Source organism: Charadrius vociferus, unplaced genomic scaffold (genome assembly GCF_000708025.1).
Source record: "Charadrius vociferus isolate BGI_N301 unplaced genomic scaffold, ASM70802v2 scaffold162, whole genome shotgun sequence".
NCBI lineage: Eukaryota > Metazoa > Chordata > Aves > Charadriiformes > Charadriidae > Charadrius > Charadrius vociferus.
This window is the reverse complement of record NW_009647236.1, coordinates 1698750-1712577: the sequence shown is the minus strand read 5'-3', so window position 1 is coordinate 1712577 and position 13828 is coordinate 1698750. Positions and strand designations below refer to the sequence as shown.

The window sequence follows — 13828 nt, the reverse complement described above, 5'->3', positions numbered from 1 at the left end:
TGAAAACCCTTGCAAAGTTTAGGTCCCTTATTGTGGCAGGAGAGCTTGTCCTTCCATAATTTGGGAAGCAGCAGTCTGCTCACAATGAGCAATTACTAACTGTTGAGTAAAAACTGCTTTGTACTGTCCTAGATGCTGAGTCTGTTCAATTGATGCAGTGGATTAGACTTTGGATTAAAGATAGGAGATTGAACACAGCTCTTGGGAAGGAGTAAGAAGGATCCAGGGAAGGCATTTGCATCCCTTGCTAAGATTACGTAGGTTCATGGAGCAGTGTTTCCAGTCCAATAGGCATAGTCCTTATGATGACTCATCTGGTTAATATATTTACTGAAGACTGTCTCATGAGGCAGCAGGACAGTAACTTTTCTGTTTTCTCTGCACAGTTGATTATAATGACATAAGTACTAGAACAGACCAGGCCTCCAGAGACTGCGTAATTTATTTTGGCTCTTACTTGCCATTTCTTGTTGGATTAGGTGATGTTAGAATAGGGTACTTCTGAGCTTGTCTGCTGATTTGCACCCCTCCTGTTTCCTGGTCAATCATGGCTTGTGTTGAGAACATCAGCCATGAATGTCTCAATTAGTCCAGGCCGGAAAAGCATAAGCTGTATCTGAAAGACAATAGGGTTTTCTGGGAGCTGTATAAAACTTCTTACACTGGTGTGTACAAATGTTGTGCTTAAGCCAATGAAAAAAAAAAAAAAAAGAAATCTTGGGGGGGGAGGAGGCTGTGTTGTTTTTTCTGTGGCAGTTTTGATGAGTCAGAGTTCCTAGGCAAAGTCAAGTAACAGGGGTGACATTTCTGATGAGACAGACCTTCTATTGTGTTGAGGCCATGTGATTAATTCTCGATAAGATGTGGATCTGGAGTATCCTAGGCCTCCTTCTCATTGTATGGCAGGAAAAGGAGGGGAGAGCAGGGAAATCCTATAGCACTGAGGGGTTGGATGAACCCCATGTCTCCTGGCAGCCCAGCCAGCACAAGCCTTTGTTGAACAGATTGGGTTCATCTTGGCAGAAGAGAGGCAAAGGTCTTGAAGGCACAGATCAAGGGCAGGACTTTGATCTGTGTGTCAAGTTCAGATTTCAGTGATGGAGCAGGAAGTTCACTGTGCATGCAGTCAACCTATAGCAAGAGCCGAAACCAATGCTATTGACCCACCGTTTCTGTAAGGGTGGGATGCAGTAGTAAAGCAACAGAAGGGAAGGTATTGTGCTTTTTTGTTGGGTTTTTTTTGAGCTGAGGAACTCTGAGCTCCTCAGCAAGATGAACTCCATTAAGACCCAAATACTTGAGTGCTTAAAGTAATGAGTAACTATCTGCTTTTTGTCCTGACTTCAGCTGACTGCTGGGGTTTTTGTTCAGGTTGTTTTGTTGGTTTTTGATGATTTTTTTTTTTTTTTAAGCAAATCCTGCTTGAACAGGAGCAGTGAGCCTTTTCTTGTTTGCCCACTTGTAGGTTGTCTCTGCAGCTGAAAGAGCTAAACGCTTTTGTATTCTTGGGCTGTTCACCACTGCCTCCACTAAGCTGAGTAACTGTACTTCTCACAGAAGTTTCAAAGATCCAGGAGGTTTTTAGATCACCTGCAAGAGCTTGCTAAGCTTTTCAGGGGACCCTGGGAGGGGAAGGGGTGAAACTGAAGGTGGTGAACTGCTAGTCAAGGCACCAACTCCTTCACCTTTGATAGAAATCATTTCTCATCTCAAGCAGCAGTCAGGAGGCATGTGTTTTGTGCAGGACCGTGTTTGGACTTGTCTGCTAGAGCTCCAGCAGAAATCAAAGTTGTTTCCTTTGGAGACTGAAGGAGAGAGACACTTACATGGTGACTTTTTGTGAATTGCCCTGTGGCAAATTCTTGTCATGCTGGAATGCAAGGACCGTTCTTGTTTAAGTTCTGTGGCTTTTGCTTTTTTAAGAAATGAAATGGGAGTCTAGGGGTAGGGAAAAGAATGTCAGGAATGCTGACAGTCTGTAGTTTGGTGTGCAGGGAGAGGAGGCAAACAGCTCAGCTCTGCACCACTTATTAAAAACTGTTTCCATTGCACAGCCCTGTAGCTGCATAGAAGGATATGGGAGGTGCAAAGTCTGCCTTTACTCAACAGGGCGAGAGAGGGCTGCTGTGCGTGTGAAATGTATGACTATGGCTGCAGAGTGGTGTGTGCAGAGCTTTTGCAGGGCAACAAAAATCCTTGTCTAGATGCGACTTACAGGTTCTTTCTAAAAGTCATGTTTTTTCCTTTTTTTTCCGTGTAGTTTCACTTTTGGTTTTGGTTTTTACTTCTCTTGGAGTAAATAATAAAAATTTCCTGTGCTTGCTGCTCAGCAAGGCAGTTCTTGGTTCCTAACAAAAGTTCCTGTGTCCAGATCGCTCTCAGGAATCCAGTTTGTGATTTGAGGTGCTCATGCAAAGATCAAGCAAGGCGATGCCTTTGAAACCTTTTCTTAATCTTGTTAACGGTTTGACTCTGGTGCCACTAGCTGCTGTTTCATCTCAAAATACTTCTAAGGGTTCTTATTGGGTGAAAATGTCATTGCATAAAACTTGGCAGGGATGTAATAGGTCCCATGCGGAAGGGGAGGGAGGGGAAAGCTGCTATTGGAGGCTTATGAAAGTCTGGAAATGTATGGAGTATTTAATGGAGGAACTGCACTGTGAGGCTGTACTGGTGCCTGGTTTTGGTACCTTACAGGGTGTCCAAACTTCTTGCAGTACATGATTGTTTCTGCTTGTAACTCTTCTTTTTCTTGGTCTTTCAAGTGTCATTTGTGTGCTATATCATTTCTTTGTTCTTAGATGGTTGTTTACCCCATCATGACAAGATCTAAATCTTGGCATGATTTCACGTAGAATTAACCATAATGAAAGTGAATGAAAATCCGTCTGAATAAAGAGGCTTTAAGCAAATCATCTGCTCTGTGAAGTGTAAGCAGGGCTGAGCACAGATTGAATCTGCGAAAGTGTACTACTGCTTTGTATACCATTCTCACTGGTCAAACTGCCATAAATTGAAAGCAGATTTCTGTTGCATAACCAGCCAGCTAGAGTGCCAAACTGAGAATGAAAGTGTTGGAGCTTATCCCCCAGCTTCAACCAGTTAGAGATACCACCTTATTTATCTTCAGTTGATAGGCTGCTTCTTGCCAGAGGATGTTTTTGGGGGGGGAGGGGAGGAGGAGTTAGTGCCTTGAAGGGAGAATACGTATGCACTCAGGAATTGGTTACTTCTGCTCTTCATCACTTTTCAGCTTGAGCTAGGGCTCACATATCGAGACTGACTGAACAGCATGTAGCTTGCTTTCCTCCTAGCTAGACTTGCATGAGGTCTGGCTGTAATCTGTGTATCAGGGATGCTGTTTAGCAGACTTGTCTGCTCACTAGCTCATTTTTTTTATTTATTGAAGTAGTATAGCTTTAATAAACGAATCATTTTGTCTGCCTGGCAGTCTCATGTGCGTAGTTCATGTCTACTGCTGTAGAAGTTGACCGTAAGGTGTTTCTTACAGTTCTATGTTGTCTTTTGCAGGCTGGAAGAGACAAGTATGAGCCTACTGCTACATCAGAGCATGGCGCAAAGAAGAAAAAGGGCAAGAAGGAGAGGGACATGGATGAACTTAAAAAGGAAGTCTCAATGGTAAGAGTGCAGGGCATGGGAAAAGCAGCTTTACGAATATTCACTGCCCTGAAAGCCCTGTGCTTCATATGACTAAAAGAGAAAAGAGCTGGTGTGCTGACAGCATGGTGTGACTGAAGGTGCTGATCTCCCTTCTGGTCCCCTCTGTTTCCAAGCCAGACATGCTGCAAGTGTTTCGGCATCAAGGTGATCACACAGTAGCCCTGAAAATATCACTTCTCAAAAGACACTTGACACAGAAACCAAGTCTCTGCCTGCATTACCTGTAGCACAGTGTAGCTGCATTTCCTCACCAGGGCAAGTGCTGTCTGGGTAGCAGCATTGGAGGCTTTATTGTGCTGTTATGTGAGTGAGACTGCTGTTTTCATTCCAGTTGAATCTGTACGGCTCCATTTACTACTGGCCTCTGCTCAGACTGACCTCAGTAGTATTATTCATTCTAATCATGTTGGAGGCTGTGGGGAGTGTCTCCCATCCCCATCTGTGGATGCTGTATGATGCTGTACATCTGTCTATGCACACTATCCAGCTTAGATCTGATCTCCTTGATATTGATACAGGTTTTGTTTCTGTGCTGTAGATTTGAGTCTGGGCTCTCATGGTTTTGGCCCCCTCTGTTAGGGAGAGGGGATACTAAAGCTTGCTCCAAGATGAGATTTTGTGTTCAGTAGCAGTGCTATATTAAAGTATCTGCTCCCTCCCATCACTGGGGGAAGAAACACTGCTTAAGCTAGCAGCATTGCTTAAAAATGTGTTAAATTAGAGGGGTTAATCTTCTGTATGTTCCTACCTTTCTTCCCAACTCCTTTCCTTTCCCCTCCTCCTTCCCCCAAAAGAAAAAAAAAAACGAGTGAGGCTTCACAGAATCTGTTGGGAGTGTAAAGACTGCACTGAGATATAGTCAGAGTTTGTTTTAAAAACTGTCATGTCGTACCCAAATACTCACAAGAATGCTGAAGATGAGACCACTTTGAGTTTTGGAATGAGATTGAGATTCTCTTCACAGATAAGATGAGTTAGAGTCTTGCTGTCTCAACAAACATTTACAGTTAGAAAACCTGGGATGGGAGGTGGAATTGCTGAGCTCTTGCTGATCAGCCTGCAGGGACTGTGATCTCTATTCCTGCCCTAACAATTTCTTGTTTTTCAGGATGACCATAAGCTGAGCCTTGATGAACTTCATCGTAAATATGGAACAGACTTGAGTCGGGTAGGTAGACTTTGTTTTCCCTCCCTCCTTGCTATGATCTGAAAAGGAACAGTCTTGGCTCAGCCCTTCACAAAGGGAGATCTGGGTGGTCTGGTGGGTTTTTTTTACTTTTTTTTGTTTAATCTCCCCTCCTCCAATTTACTTTCTCAGGCTTTGGGAGAGTTGTTGAGCTCACAAATACTTCTCGTCCTCCCACTGTACAGCCTGGCTGCAATACTTCAGTGACTTAGTTTCTAACAAAGTCACTGTTATCTGCCTCTGAATTGTTCCAAGGTCAAGTTGATTATTGGATTTATTCCACTCCTCCCCCCCCCAGGAGCTTTTAGTAAAGGCAAATGTTTGTTAGATTGCAGATGTAGTCTAGTGAGATAGCACATGCCTAGAGACTTAATGATGGCTAGTAGCAGTTAAAATTTTACCCTTTTATAGTAAAAGGTCTGCAAATGTCGTAGCTAGCTTCAAAGTCCAGTGCAGAACCAGTGCAGTAGTTTTGCACCTTTGCTCTTGTTTGCTTTGCTTAATGTGTTTTTTGCATGATTGCATATAGCAACAAGTCTGCTCTTACTCTATAACAGCACAGAGATTTACATATTTCTGTCAAAGACCTTGGCTTCTGAAAGTTGAACTTCCTGGAAGGCCAATCCAAAGTGTCATCATCTTTATGGCCCCCAGCTTTCACTTGTTCCATAATTTGATAGATTGCACTGATGGATTTCACTGGACTGTTCCTCAGAGCTCAAAGTCTGCTGCTGTAGCTTTCTTTTGCCATTCTTCAGTGTTTGTAGCCCCATGGCCTGCAGGCTTCTCAAGTAGCATCCAGTGTCCTGTAGCTTCTTTTGGCATTCAGCTTTCACATTCTGCACTTGTAATGGAGATCTCCACAGCTGCAACACCTGTTGGCATCTCCTTGTTCCTGTGGCGGGACTCTGCCTGCCTTTTTGAGTGCAAGATGAACAAATTCAGAACCACCTTCCCCAGCAGTCTTGCCACAATGCCTATAAAAGGAACCTCTCTTCTAGGGTTTGACTTCGGCACGTGCAGCTGAGATTCTGGCTCGTGATGGCCCAAATTCCCTCACACCCCCACCCACCACTCCTGAATGGGTCAAGTTCTGTCGGCAGCTCTTTGGAGGATTCTCGCTTCTGTTGTGGATTGGTGCTATTCTATGTTTTCTGGCTCACGGCATACGAAGTGTCATGGAGGAGGAGTCCAACAATGATAATGTAAGTAAAAATGTCTGTTTTACCTCAAAGGCAGGCTGAGCAGCCCATTTGGCTCAAAGCAAATTATTTCCTCTAAGCATTCAGCCCAGAAGCTTTTCCCATAAGCACGGGAAATTCAGTGGGTGAGCTTAACACATCTTGGAGTGCTTCCATGTAATGAAATGAACAGCTGACTTCCTCATGTTGTATTAACAACACTAATGTGTGGATGGCCTTTGTGTACAAAATGTACAGAGTCTGCAGGTACCTCTATGCTTTGTTAATGGGGTACTTGAATACCAAGCAATTTATCTGGACAGACTGGAAAACTTTCAGGCAGATCATCCTCTGACTCACTTTCTCTGCTCCTTGTAGCTGTACCTGGGTGTTGTGTTGACAGCTGTGGTTATCATTACTGGCTGTTTCTCTTATTACCAAGAAGCAAAAAGTTCTAAGATCATGGAGTCCTTCAAGAACATGGTGCCTCAGGTATGGAATACTTCATTTCCTTGATCTGCCAAGCTGTAGCTTGCTCAAGGTTATTAACTGTTTTAAACATGGGCTTCAACTGCAAGTCTTGGCTGTTGGTAGTATGTATTGGCCTTTAGCAGAAAAGATTTCTCTTGTGCCAAGTTGTTGGTGTGGGTTACTAGCTCTTAATGTTGAGGGATTTATGAGACTCCTTCCTCTTTATGTTTCAAGTAACTATGCTATTAGTCCGGGGCAGTTCCTGGCACCCTGTGAGTTCCAGCAGTTTATTAACATTCATAGGACACCTTTTTGATAGTCTGGGGAGTTCAGTAACTGGTGTGATAAGCACTGAAACTCAGATTCCTTCATGGTTAGGGTCTGTATCATACTTAACCATCTTACTGTCGCCTTGGCAACAAGGAACTTTAATATCAAGAAAACAAAAATGCCTATTTTTCTTAAATAACATATGGATCAGGGATAAGTATTTTGGTACAAGTGGAAATGTAGAACCGTGGCACAACTATTTAAAGATACTCAGATCTCTTAACCCCCTTAACCTGTGTCAAAAGCAACTCTTTTCTTTACTGTTTTGCAGCAAGCTCTTGTAGTCAGAAATGGTGAGAAGATGAGCATAAATGCTGAAGGTGTTGTAGTTGGAGATCTAGTGGAGGTTAAAGGAGGAGACAGAATTCCAGCTGACCTTCGGATCATATCTGCACATGGTTGCAAGGTACAGTAGTGACAGGCTGTCTGAAAACTTCATTATGAAGGATAATTAATTAGTCTGGTTTCAAAGAATGTCTTCTATGCTGTGAATGGGTGGTGGTGGAAGTGAAGGGTGGGGGGAGTGCATAGTGTTTTGTCTGCTTTCATTGCTGAAGGCATCTGCCTGCTTGTCTATGACAAAGTACTCTCTTCCATCTAGGTGGATAACTCCTCACTTACTGGTGAATCGGAACCTCAGACCAGGTCTCCAGACTTCTCCAATGAGAACCCACTGGAGACCAGGAACATTGCCTTCTTTTCCACGAATTGTGTGGAAGGTATGTGACTGTCCTTCTTCCCTAAAGTATTGACAGTGCTAGAGCCTGAACTGCATAGGTAAGCAACACAAATGCTGGGTGAGTTCAGTGTATTAGTTGGTAACCTACTTCTGCCATGCAAGAGCAGGCTGGAAGTTCCCAGCAAAGGCTTTGCCCATTCCAACTGCAATACTGTACAATGGGTAAAGAAGACTCCATAGCACTAAGTGTGGGGTTTTTTTTTCTTTCCTACTCCTCCTAGAGGAGCAGCTATGTGGTGTGTCTTTGAGCATGACTGCCTTATTACAGAATCACAGAATGGTAGGGGTTGGAAGGGACCTTCAGAGATAATCTAGTCCAACCCTCCCTGTCAAAGCACGTTCACCTAGAGAAGGTTGGACAGGAACATATCCAAGCAGGTTTTAAATACCCCTGGAGAAGGAGATTCCACAACCTCCCTGGGCAGACTGTTCCAGTGCTCTGTCACCCTCAAAGCAAAGAGGTTTTTCTTTATGTTGAGATGAAATTTCCTGTGTTCAGTTTGTGACTGTTGCCTCTTCTCCTGTCTCTGGGCACTACTGAAAAGAGTCTGGCCTCATCTTCTTGACACCTGCCATTTAGATATTTGTAAGCATTGATGAGATCCCCTCTCAGTCTTCTCCAAGCTAAAAATACCCAGGTCTCAACCTTTTCTAATAAGAGAGTTGCTCCAGTCCCTTGATCATCTTCATAGTCCTCTCCTGGACCCTCTCCAGTAGTTCCTTGTCTTTCTTGAACTGGGGAGACCAAACCTGGACACAGTACTCCAGATGTGGCCTCACTAGGGCAGAGTAGAGAGGGACAATGACCTCCCTCGATGTGCTGGCCACACTTTTTAATGCACCCCAGGATACCATGGGCCTTTTTGGCCACAAGGGCATGTTGCTGGCTCATGGTCAACTTGTTGTCTGCCAGGACTCCCAGGTGTGTCTCTGCAGAGCTGCTTTCCAGTAGGTCAACCTCTAACCTGTACCAGTGCATGGGGTTATTCCTCCCTAGGTGCAGGGCCCTACACTTGCCCTTGCACTAATGTGTGGATGGCCTTTGTGTACAAAATGTACAGAGTCTGCAGGTACCTCTATGCTTTGTTAATGGGGTACTTGAATACCAAGCAATTTATCTGGACAGACTGGAAAACTTTCAGGCAGATCATCCTCTGACTCACTTTCTCTGCTCCTTGTAGCTGTACCTGGGTGTTGTGTTGACAGCTGTGGTTATCATTACTGGCTGTTTCTCTTATTACCAAGAAGCAAAAAGTTCTAAGATCATGGAGTCCTTCAAGAACATGGTGCCTCAGGTATGGAATACTTCATTTCCTTGATCTGCCAAGCTGTAGCTTGCTCAAGGTTATTAACTGTTTTAAACATGGGCTTCAACTGCAAGTCTTGGCTGTTGGTAGTATGTATTGGCCTTTAGCAGAAAAGATTTCTCTTGTGCCAAGTTGTTGGTGTGGGTTACTAGCTCTTAATGTTGAGGGATTTATGAGACTCCTTCCTCTTTATGTTTCAAGTAACTATGCTATTAGTCCGGGGCAGTTCCTGGCACCCTGTGAGTTCCAGCAGTTTATTAACATTCATAGGACACCTTTTTGATAGTCTGGGGAGTTCAGTAACTGGTGTGATAAGCACTGAAACTCAGATTCCTTCATGGTTAGGGTCTGTATCATACTTAACCATCTTACTGTCGCCTTGGCAACAAGGAACTTTAATATCAAGAAAACAAAAATGCCTATTTTTCTTAAATAACATATGGATCAGGGATAAGTATTTTGGTACAAGTGGAAATGTAGAACCGTGGCACAACTATTTAAAGATACTCAGATCTCTTAACCCCCTTAACCTGTGTCAAAAGCAACTCTTTTCTTTACTGTTTTGCAGCAAGCTCTTGTAGTCAGAAATGGTGAGAAGATGAGCATAAATGCTGAAGGTGTTGTAGTTGGAGATCTAGTGGAGGTTAAAGGAGGAGACAGAATTCCAGCTGACCTTCGGATCATATCTGCACATGGTTGCAAGGTACAGTAGTGACAGGCTGTCTGAAAACTTCATTATGAAGGATAATTAATTAGTCTGGTTTCAAAGAATGTCTTCTATGCTGTGAATGGGTGGTGGTGGAAGTGAAGGGTGGGGGGAGTGCATAGTGTTTTGTCTGCTTTCATTGCTGAAGGCATCTGCCTGCTTGTCTATGACAAAGTACTCTCTTCCATCTAGGTGGATAACTCCTCACTTACTGGTGAATCGGAACCTCAGACCAGGTCTCCAGACTTCTCCAATGAGAACCCACTGGAGACCAGGAACATTGCCTTCTTTTCCACGAATTGTGTGGAAGGTATGTGACTGTCCTTCTTCCCTAAAGTATTGACAGTGCTAGAGCCTGAACTGCATAGGTAAGCAACACAAATGCTGGGTGAGTTCAGTGTATTAGTTGGTAACCTACTTCTGCCATGCAAGAGCAGGCTGGAAGTTCCCAGCAAAGGCTTTGCCCATTCCAACTGCAATACTGTACAATGGGTAAAGAAGACTCCATAGCACTAAGTGTGGGGTTTTTTTTTCTTTCCTACTCCTCCTAGAGGAGCAGCTATGTGGTGTGTCTTTGAGCATGACTGCCTTATTACAGAATCACAGAATGGTAGGGGTTGGAAGGGACCTTCAGAGATAATCTAGTCCAACCCTCCCTGTCAAAGCACGTTCACCTAGAGAAGGTTGGACAGGAACATATCCAAGCAGGTTTTAAATACCCCTGGAGAAGGAGATTCCACAACCTCCCTGGGCAGACTGTTCCAGTGCTCTGTCACCCTCAAAGCAAAGAGGTTTTTCTTTATGTTGAGATGAAATTTCCTGTGTTCAGTTTGTGACTGTTGCCTCTTCTCCTGTCTCTGGGCACTACTGAAAAGAGTCTGGCCTCATCTTCTTGACACCTGCCATTTAGATATTTGTAAGCATTGATGAGATCCCCTCTCAGTCTTCTCCAAGCTAAAAAGACCCAGGTCTCAACCTTTTCTAATAAGAGAGTTGCTCCAGTCCCTTGATCATCTTCATAGTCCTCTCCTGGACCCTCTCCAGTAGTTCCTTGTCTTTCTTGAACTGGGGAGACCAAACCTGGACACAGTACTCCAGATGTGGCCTCACTAGGGCAGAGTAGAGAGGGACAATGACCTCCCTCGATGTGCTGGCCACACTTTTTAATGCACCCCAGGATACCATGGGCCTTTTTGGCCACAAGGGCATGTTGCTGGCTCATGGTCAACTTGTTGTCTGCCAGGACTCCCAGGTGTGTCTCTGCAGAGCTGCTTTCCAGTAGGTCAACCTCTAACCTGTACCAGTGCATGGGGTTATTCCTCCCTAGGTGCAGGGCCCTACACTTGCCCTTGTTGAACTTCATTAGGTTCCTCTGTGCCTGATGCTCTTAGCATGTCCAGGTCTCACTGAATGGCGGTGCACAGCCTCCTGGTGTGTCCGCCACTCCTCCCAGTTTTGTGTCACCAGCAGACTTGCTGAGGGTGCACCCTGTGTACAGCAGTGTTAAAGTGCAGATAACATGATGTGAACTGAGATGCTTAGATAGAGCTGTAAGGAAATTATACAGCTGCTGCAGAAAGCAGGAGTTTCAAACATCTCTGGCAGAACTTTGTGTTGCAGCTCAGAGTATGGTGGTAGGTATGCTTTGTGCTGAAGCCCAGAGCATCTTTTCCATACCCACAGGGTTTGTAACTGTTCAGCGATGGTGGAGAATTCTGTCTGACTCCTATTGTGTCCTCTGCTAACAGACTCTGAGCAGCAAACTGCCCACTGTTCTTTCTTCCAGGAAAAAGAAAAAAAACCGCAACAAAAACAACAACAAAAAAAACCCCAGCCCTGCAGTACTGAGGGATATTCTTGATCTTTCTCAAGAGCCTTGGGGAGAGAAAATGGGCCTCCCCTTAAAGGAGGGAAGAGGACACTGTTTACTTGAAGGTGGCTTCCTCTAATTCCCCATGCAATTGGCACTTGATTCCCTGGGGTAGAAGGGAGAGGGCAATACAGCTTGGCCAGTCACCCAGGAATCCTGTGCAGCACATATCTCCATTTATTTCTTATGCTGCTAAAGAGATGATAAGTTGCAGTGGGTGGGAGACCTTGCCATTGGAATGCTTGCCTGTGTTACCTTGGGAAAAGCTTGCTAAACTGTAGGACAGGCTCAACAAACTCAGTTTAGCGTGTTTTGGGAAGGGTTTTTGTTTTCTAAAACCTGTCTCTCTTCTAGGCACTGCCCGTGGCATTGTCATTAGCACTGGGGATCGCACTGTGATGGGCCGTATTGCAAGTCTGGCTTCTGGACTGGAAGGGGGAAAAACTCCAATTGCCATGGAGATTGAGCACTTTATCCACCTCATCACTGGAGTGGCTGTGTTCCTGGGTGTCAGCTTCTTTATCCTTTCACTCATCCTTGAGTACACGTGGCTGGAGGCTGTAATTTTCCTCATCGGGATCATTGTTGCCAATGTCCCTGAGGGGCTGCTTGCAACAGTCACGGTGAGTGAAGCTGGAAAAAAGATTGAATGAGTTATGTATATGGTTGTTAAGGACGTGGAGTGCTTCATGCTCAGCATGCAGAGGTAAACATTAAAGTAATGGAAGGTATTCTGTGTGGTAAGCGTGTAGGGCTAGATTTTATAAATTCAGTGTAGTCAGACTGGTTGCTCAAATCAATGTCAAGTTCTGCAGCTGTTTTTCTAATGAGGATGGGTTCCTAAGCTAGACCTGCACAGGGGTTGGCAGTTTAGAATTGAATTGAGCCAGACTAGGAGTTCTGGACTAGTCTTGCCTTTTTCTGTGGCAAGAAGGGGCCTTCATGTTAGAACCATTCAGGGTTTCTAAACCCATGTGCACAGCAACCCTTCCAGCCCTGAAGGGCTGGCAGAGCATCCAGCAAGCTTCACTCTTGTCCCAGCTTTTGATCTGGGACCTGGCAGAGATTCTTGTAAGTTTGGTTTCCCAAAGAAACAGTGGGAGTATCTAGGTGTGCTTAGCTATGTAGACGGTGGTGGTGGACAGGGCTAGAGGTGTTCAGGCAACCTTAAGAAGCAGAGCAGCAACTGAGCCGGGAAATGAACAGTTGGGAGCTGGAACCAGATAAGAGCCTCTGGTGAGAAAGGGTAGCCGGGGCTGCTCACTTCCTACACCAGTAAGTTGCAGCCCTATCACCAGAGCTATTTGGGGCCTTCTCACATGTGGCCTGCCTCCACCTATTTTGAGAGTTCCTATGATTGGGGAACTGCAACTTTTTAGTTAAAGTTAGTTTGAGGCATGTTATTTCCTTCCTAATGCACTGAGAAACAGGAGGCTGAAGCCTTGAGTCCTTTTCTGGATGTTTTGTGAAGAAAATGTCACTTAAATCTAGTAGCTGGGCCTAAATGTAGTGGTTTATTTTGCACTGTCAGGGTGAGCATGGAGTTAGGGAATCACTGCAAGGCACGTAAGCTGGTTGTCATTCCATGCCCACAGTGAGTTCAGTAGCAATGTATTAGTGCACAATTATAACTAACCTGTCGTCATCTTCCTTGTTTCCAGGTATGTCTGACACTAACAGCCAAGCGTATGGCTCGTAAGAACTGCTTGGTGAAGAACTTGGAAGCTGTGGAAACCCTGGGATCCACATCCACTATCTGTTCTGACAAAACAGGCACTCTGACACAGAATCGCATGACGGTTGCGCACATGTGGTTTGACAATCAGATTCATGAGGCTGATACTACAGAGAACCAGAGCGGTAAGACCATCTCTTTGTGCTTGGGGCATCTCATTAAAAAATGGCTTTTTCTGAGGTTTCCTGTACTTCTAGAAACCCATGTTTTTAGCGCTCCAGTCCAAATGAAGCTCACAGTTCAAGGACTTCTGACACAATCTACAATGAGCATTAAAAGATTTGGGGTGATGCATGAAAGCTTTGCAGTGTACCATAGTTCTGTTTAATCAGTAAATTCTGTATAGGCTGCTTTTGATCAGAATTACTCCGTTGGAATTTGAGCCTCTTGAATGTTCTGTATTTGCTGTTCTGTACTTCAGAATACCTGATTATTTTTGCCAAAATGTATCGGATGAAATTGCCCGATCTTAAGTCTGCTAAAAGCATGGATGGCAGAGGTGTTGACCCTGATAATAAATTACTTGAGACTGGATAGAGATGGAAATTTCCCATGTTGAACTAATGGCTGCCGTTAAACAGGGGTTTTCCCAGAACATCCTGGTTGTGTTTGCAGAGCGCTA

At 44.5% G+C, this 13828-nt stretch overlaps 1 protein-coding gene across 1 annotated transcript in view; it reads left to right on the top strand.

Annotated features, from left to right (window-relative positions):
* Nucleotides 1-3536: 3536 nt before the first annotated feature.
* The window catches only part of ATP1A1 (ATPase, Na+/K+ transporting, alpha 1 polypeptide), a 22436-nt gene continuing 12144 nt past the window's right edge, over nucleotides 3537-13828 (top strand). Inside the window, exons 1-8 of the mRNA XM_009879900.1 lie at nucleotides 3537-3639; nucleotides 4790-4849; nucleotides 5869-6072; nucleotides 6427-6540; nucleotides 7121-7255; nucleotides 7451-7568; nucleotides 11826-12094; nucleotides 13133-13331. Coding sequence (XP_009878202.1) covers nucleotides 3610-3639; nucleotides 4790-4849; nucleotides 5869-6072; nucleotides 6427-6540; nucleotides 7121-7255; nucleotides 7451-7568; nucleotides 11826-12094; nucleotides 13133-13331 — 1129 coding nt within the window. The 5' untranslated portion in view covers nucleotides 3537-3609. The remainder of the gene's footprint in view (nucleotides 3640-4789; nucleotides 4850-5868; nucleotides 6073-6426; nucleotides 6541-7120; nucleotides 7256-7450; nucleotides 7569-11825; nucleotides 12095-13132; nucleotides 13332-13828) is intronic.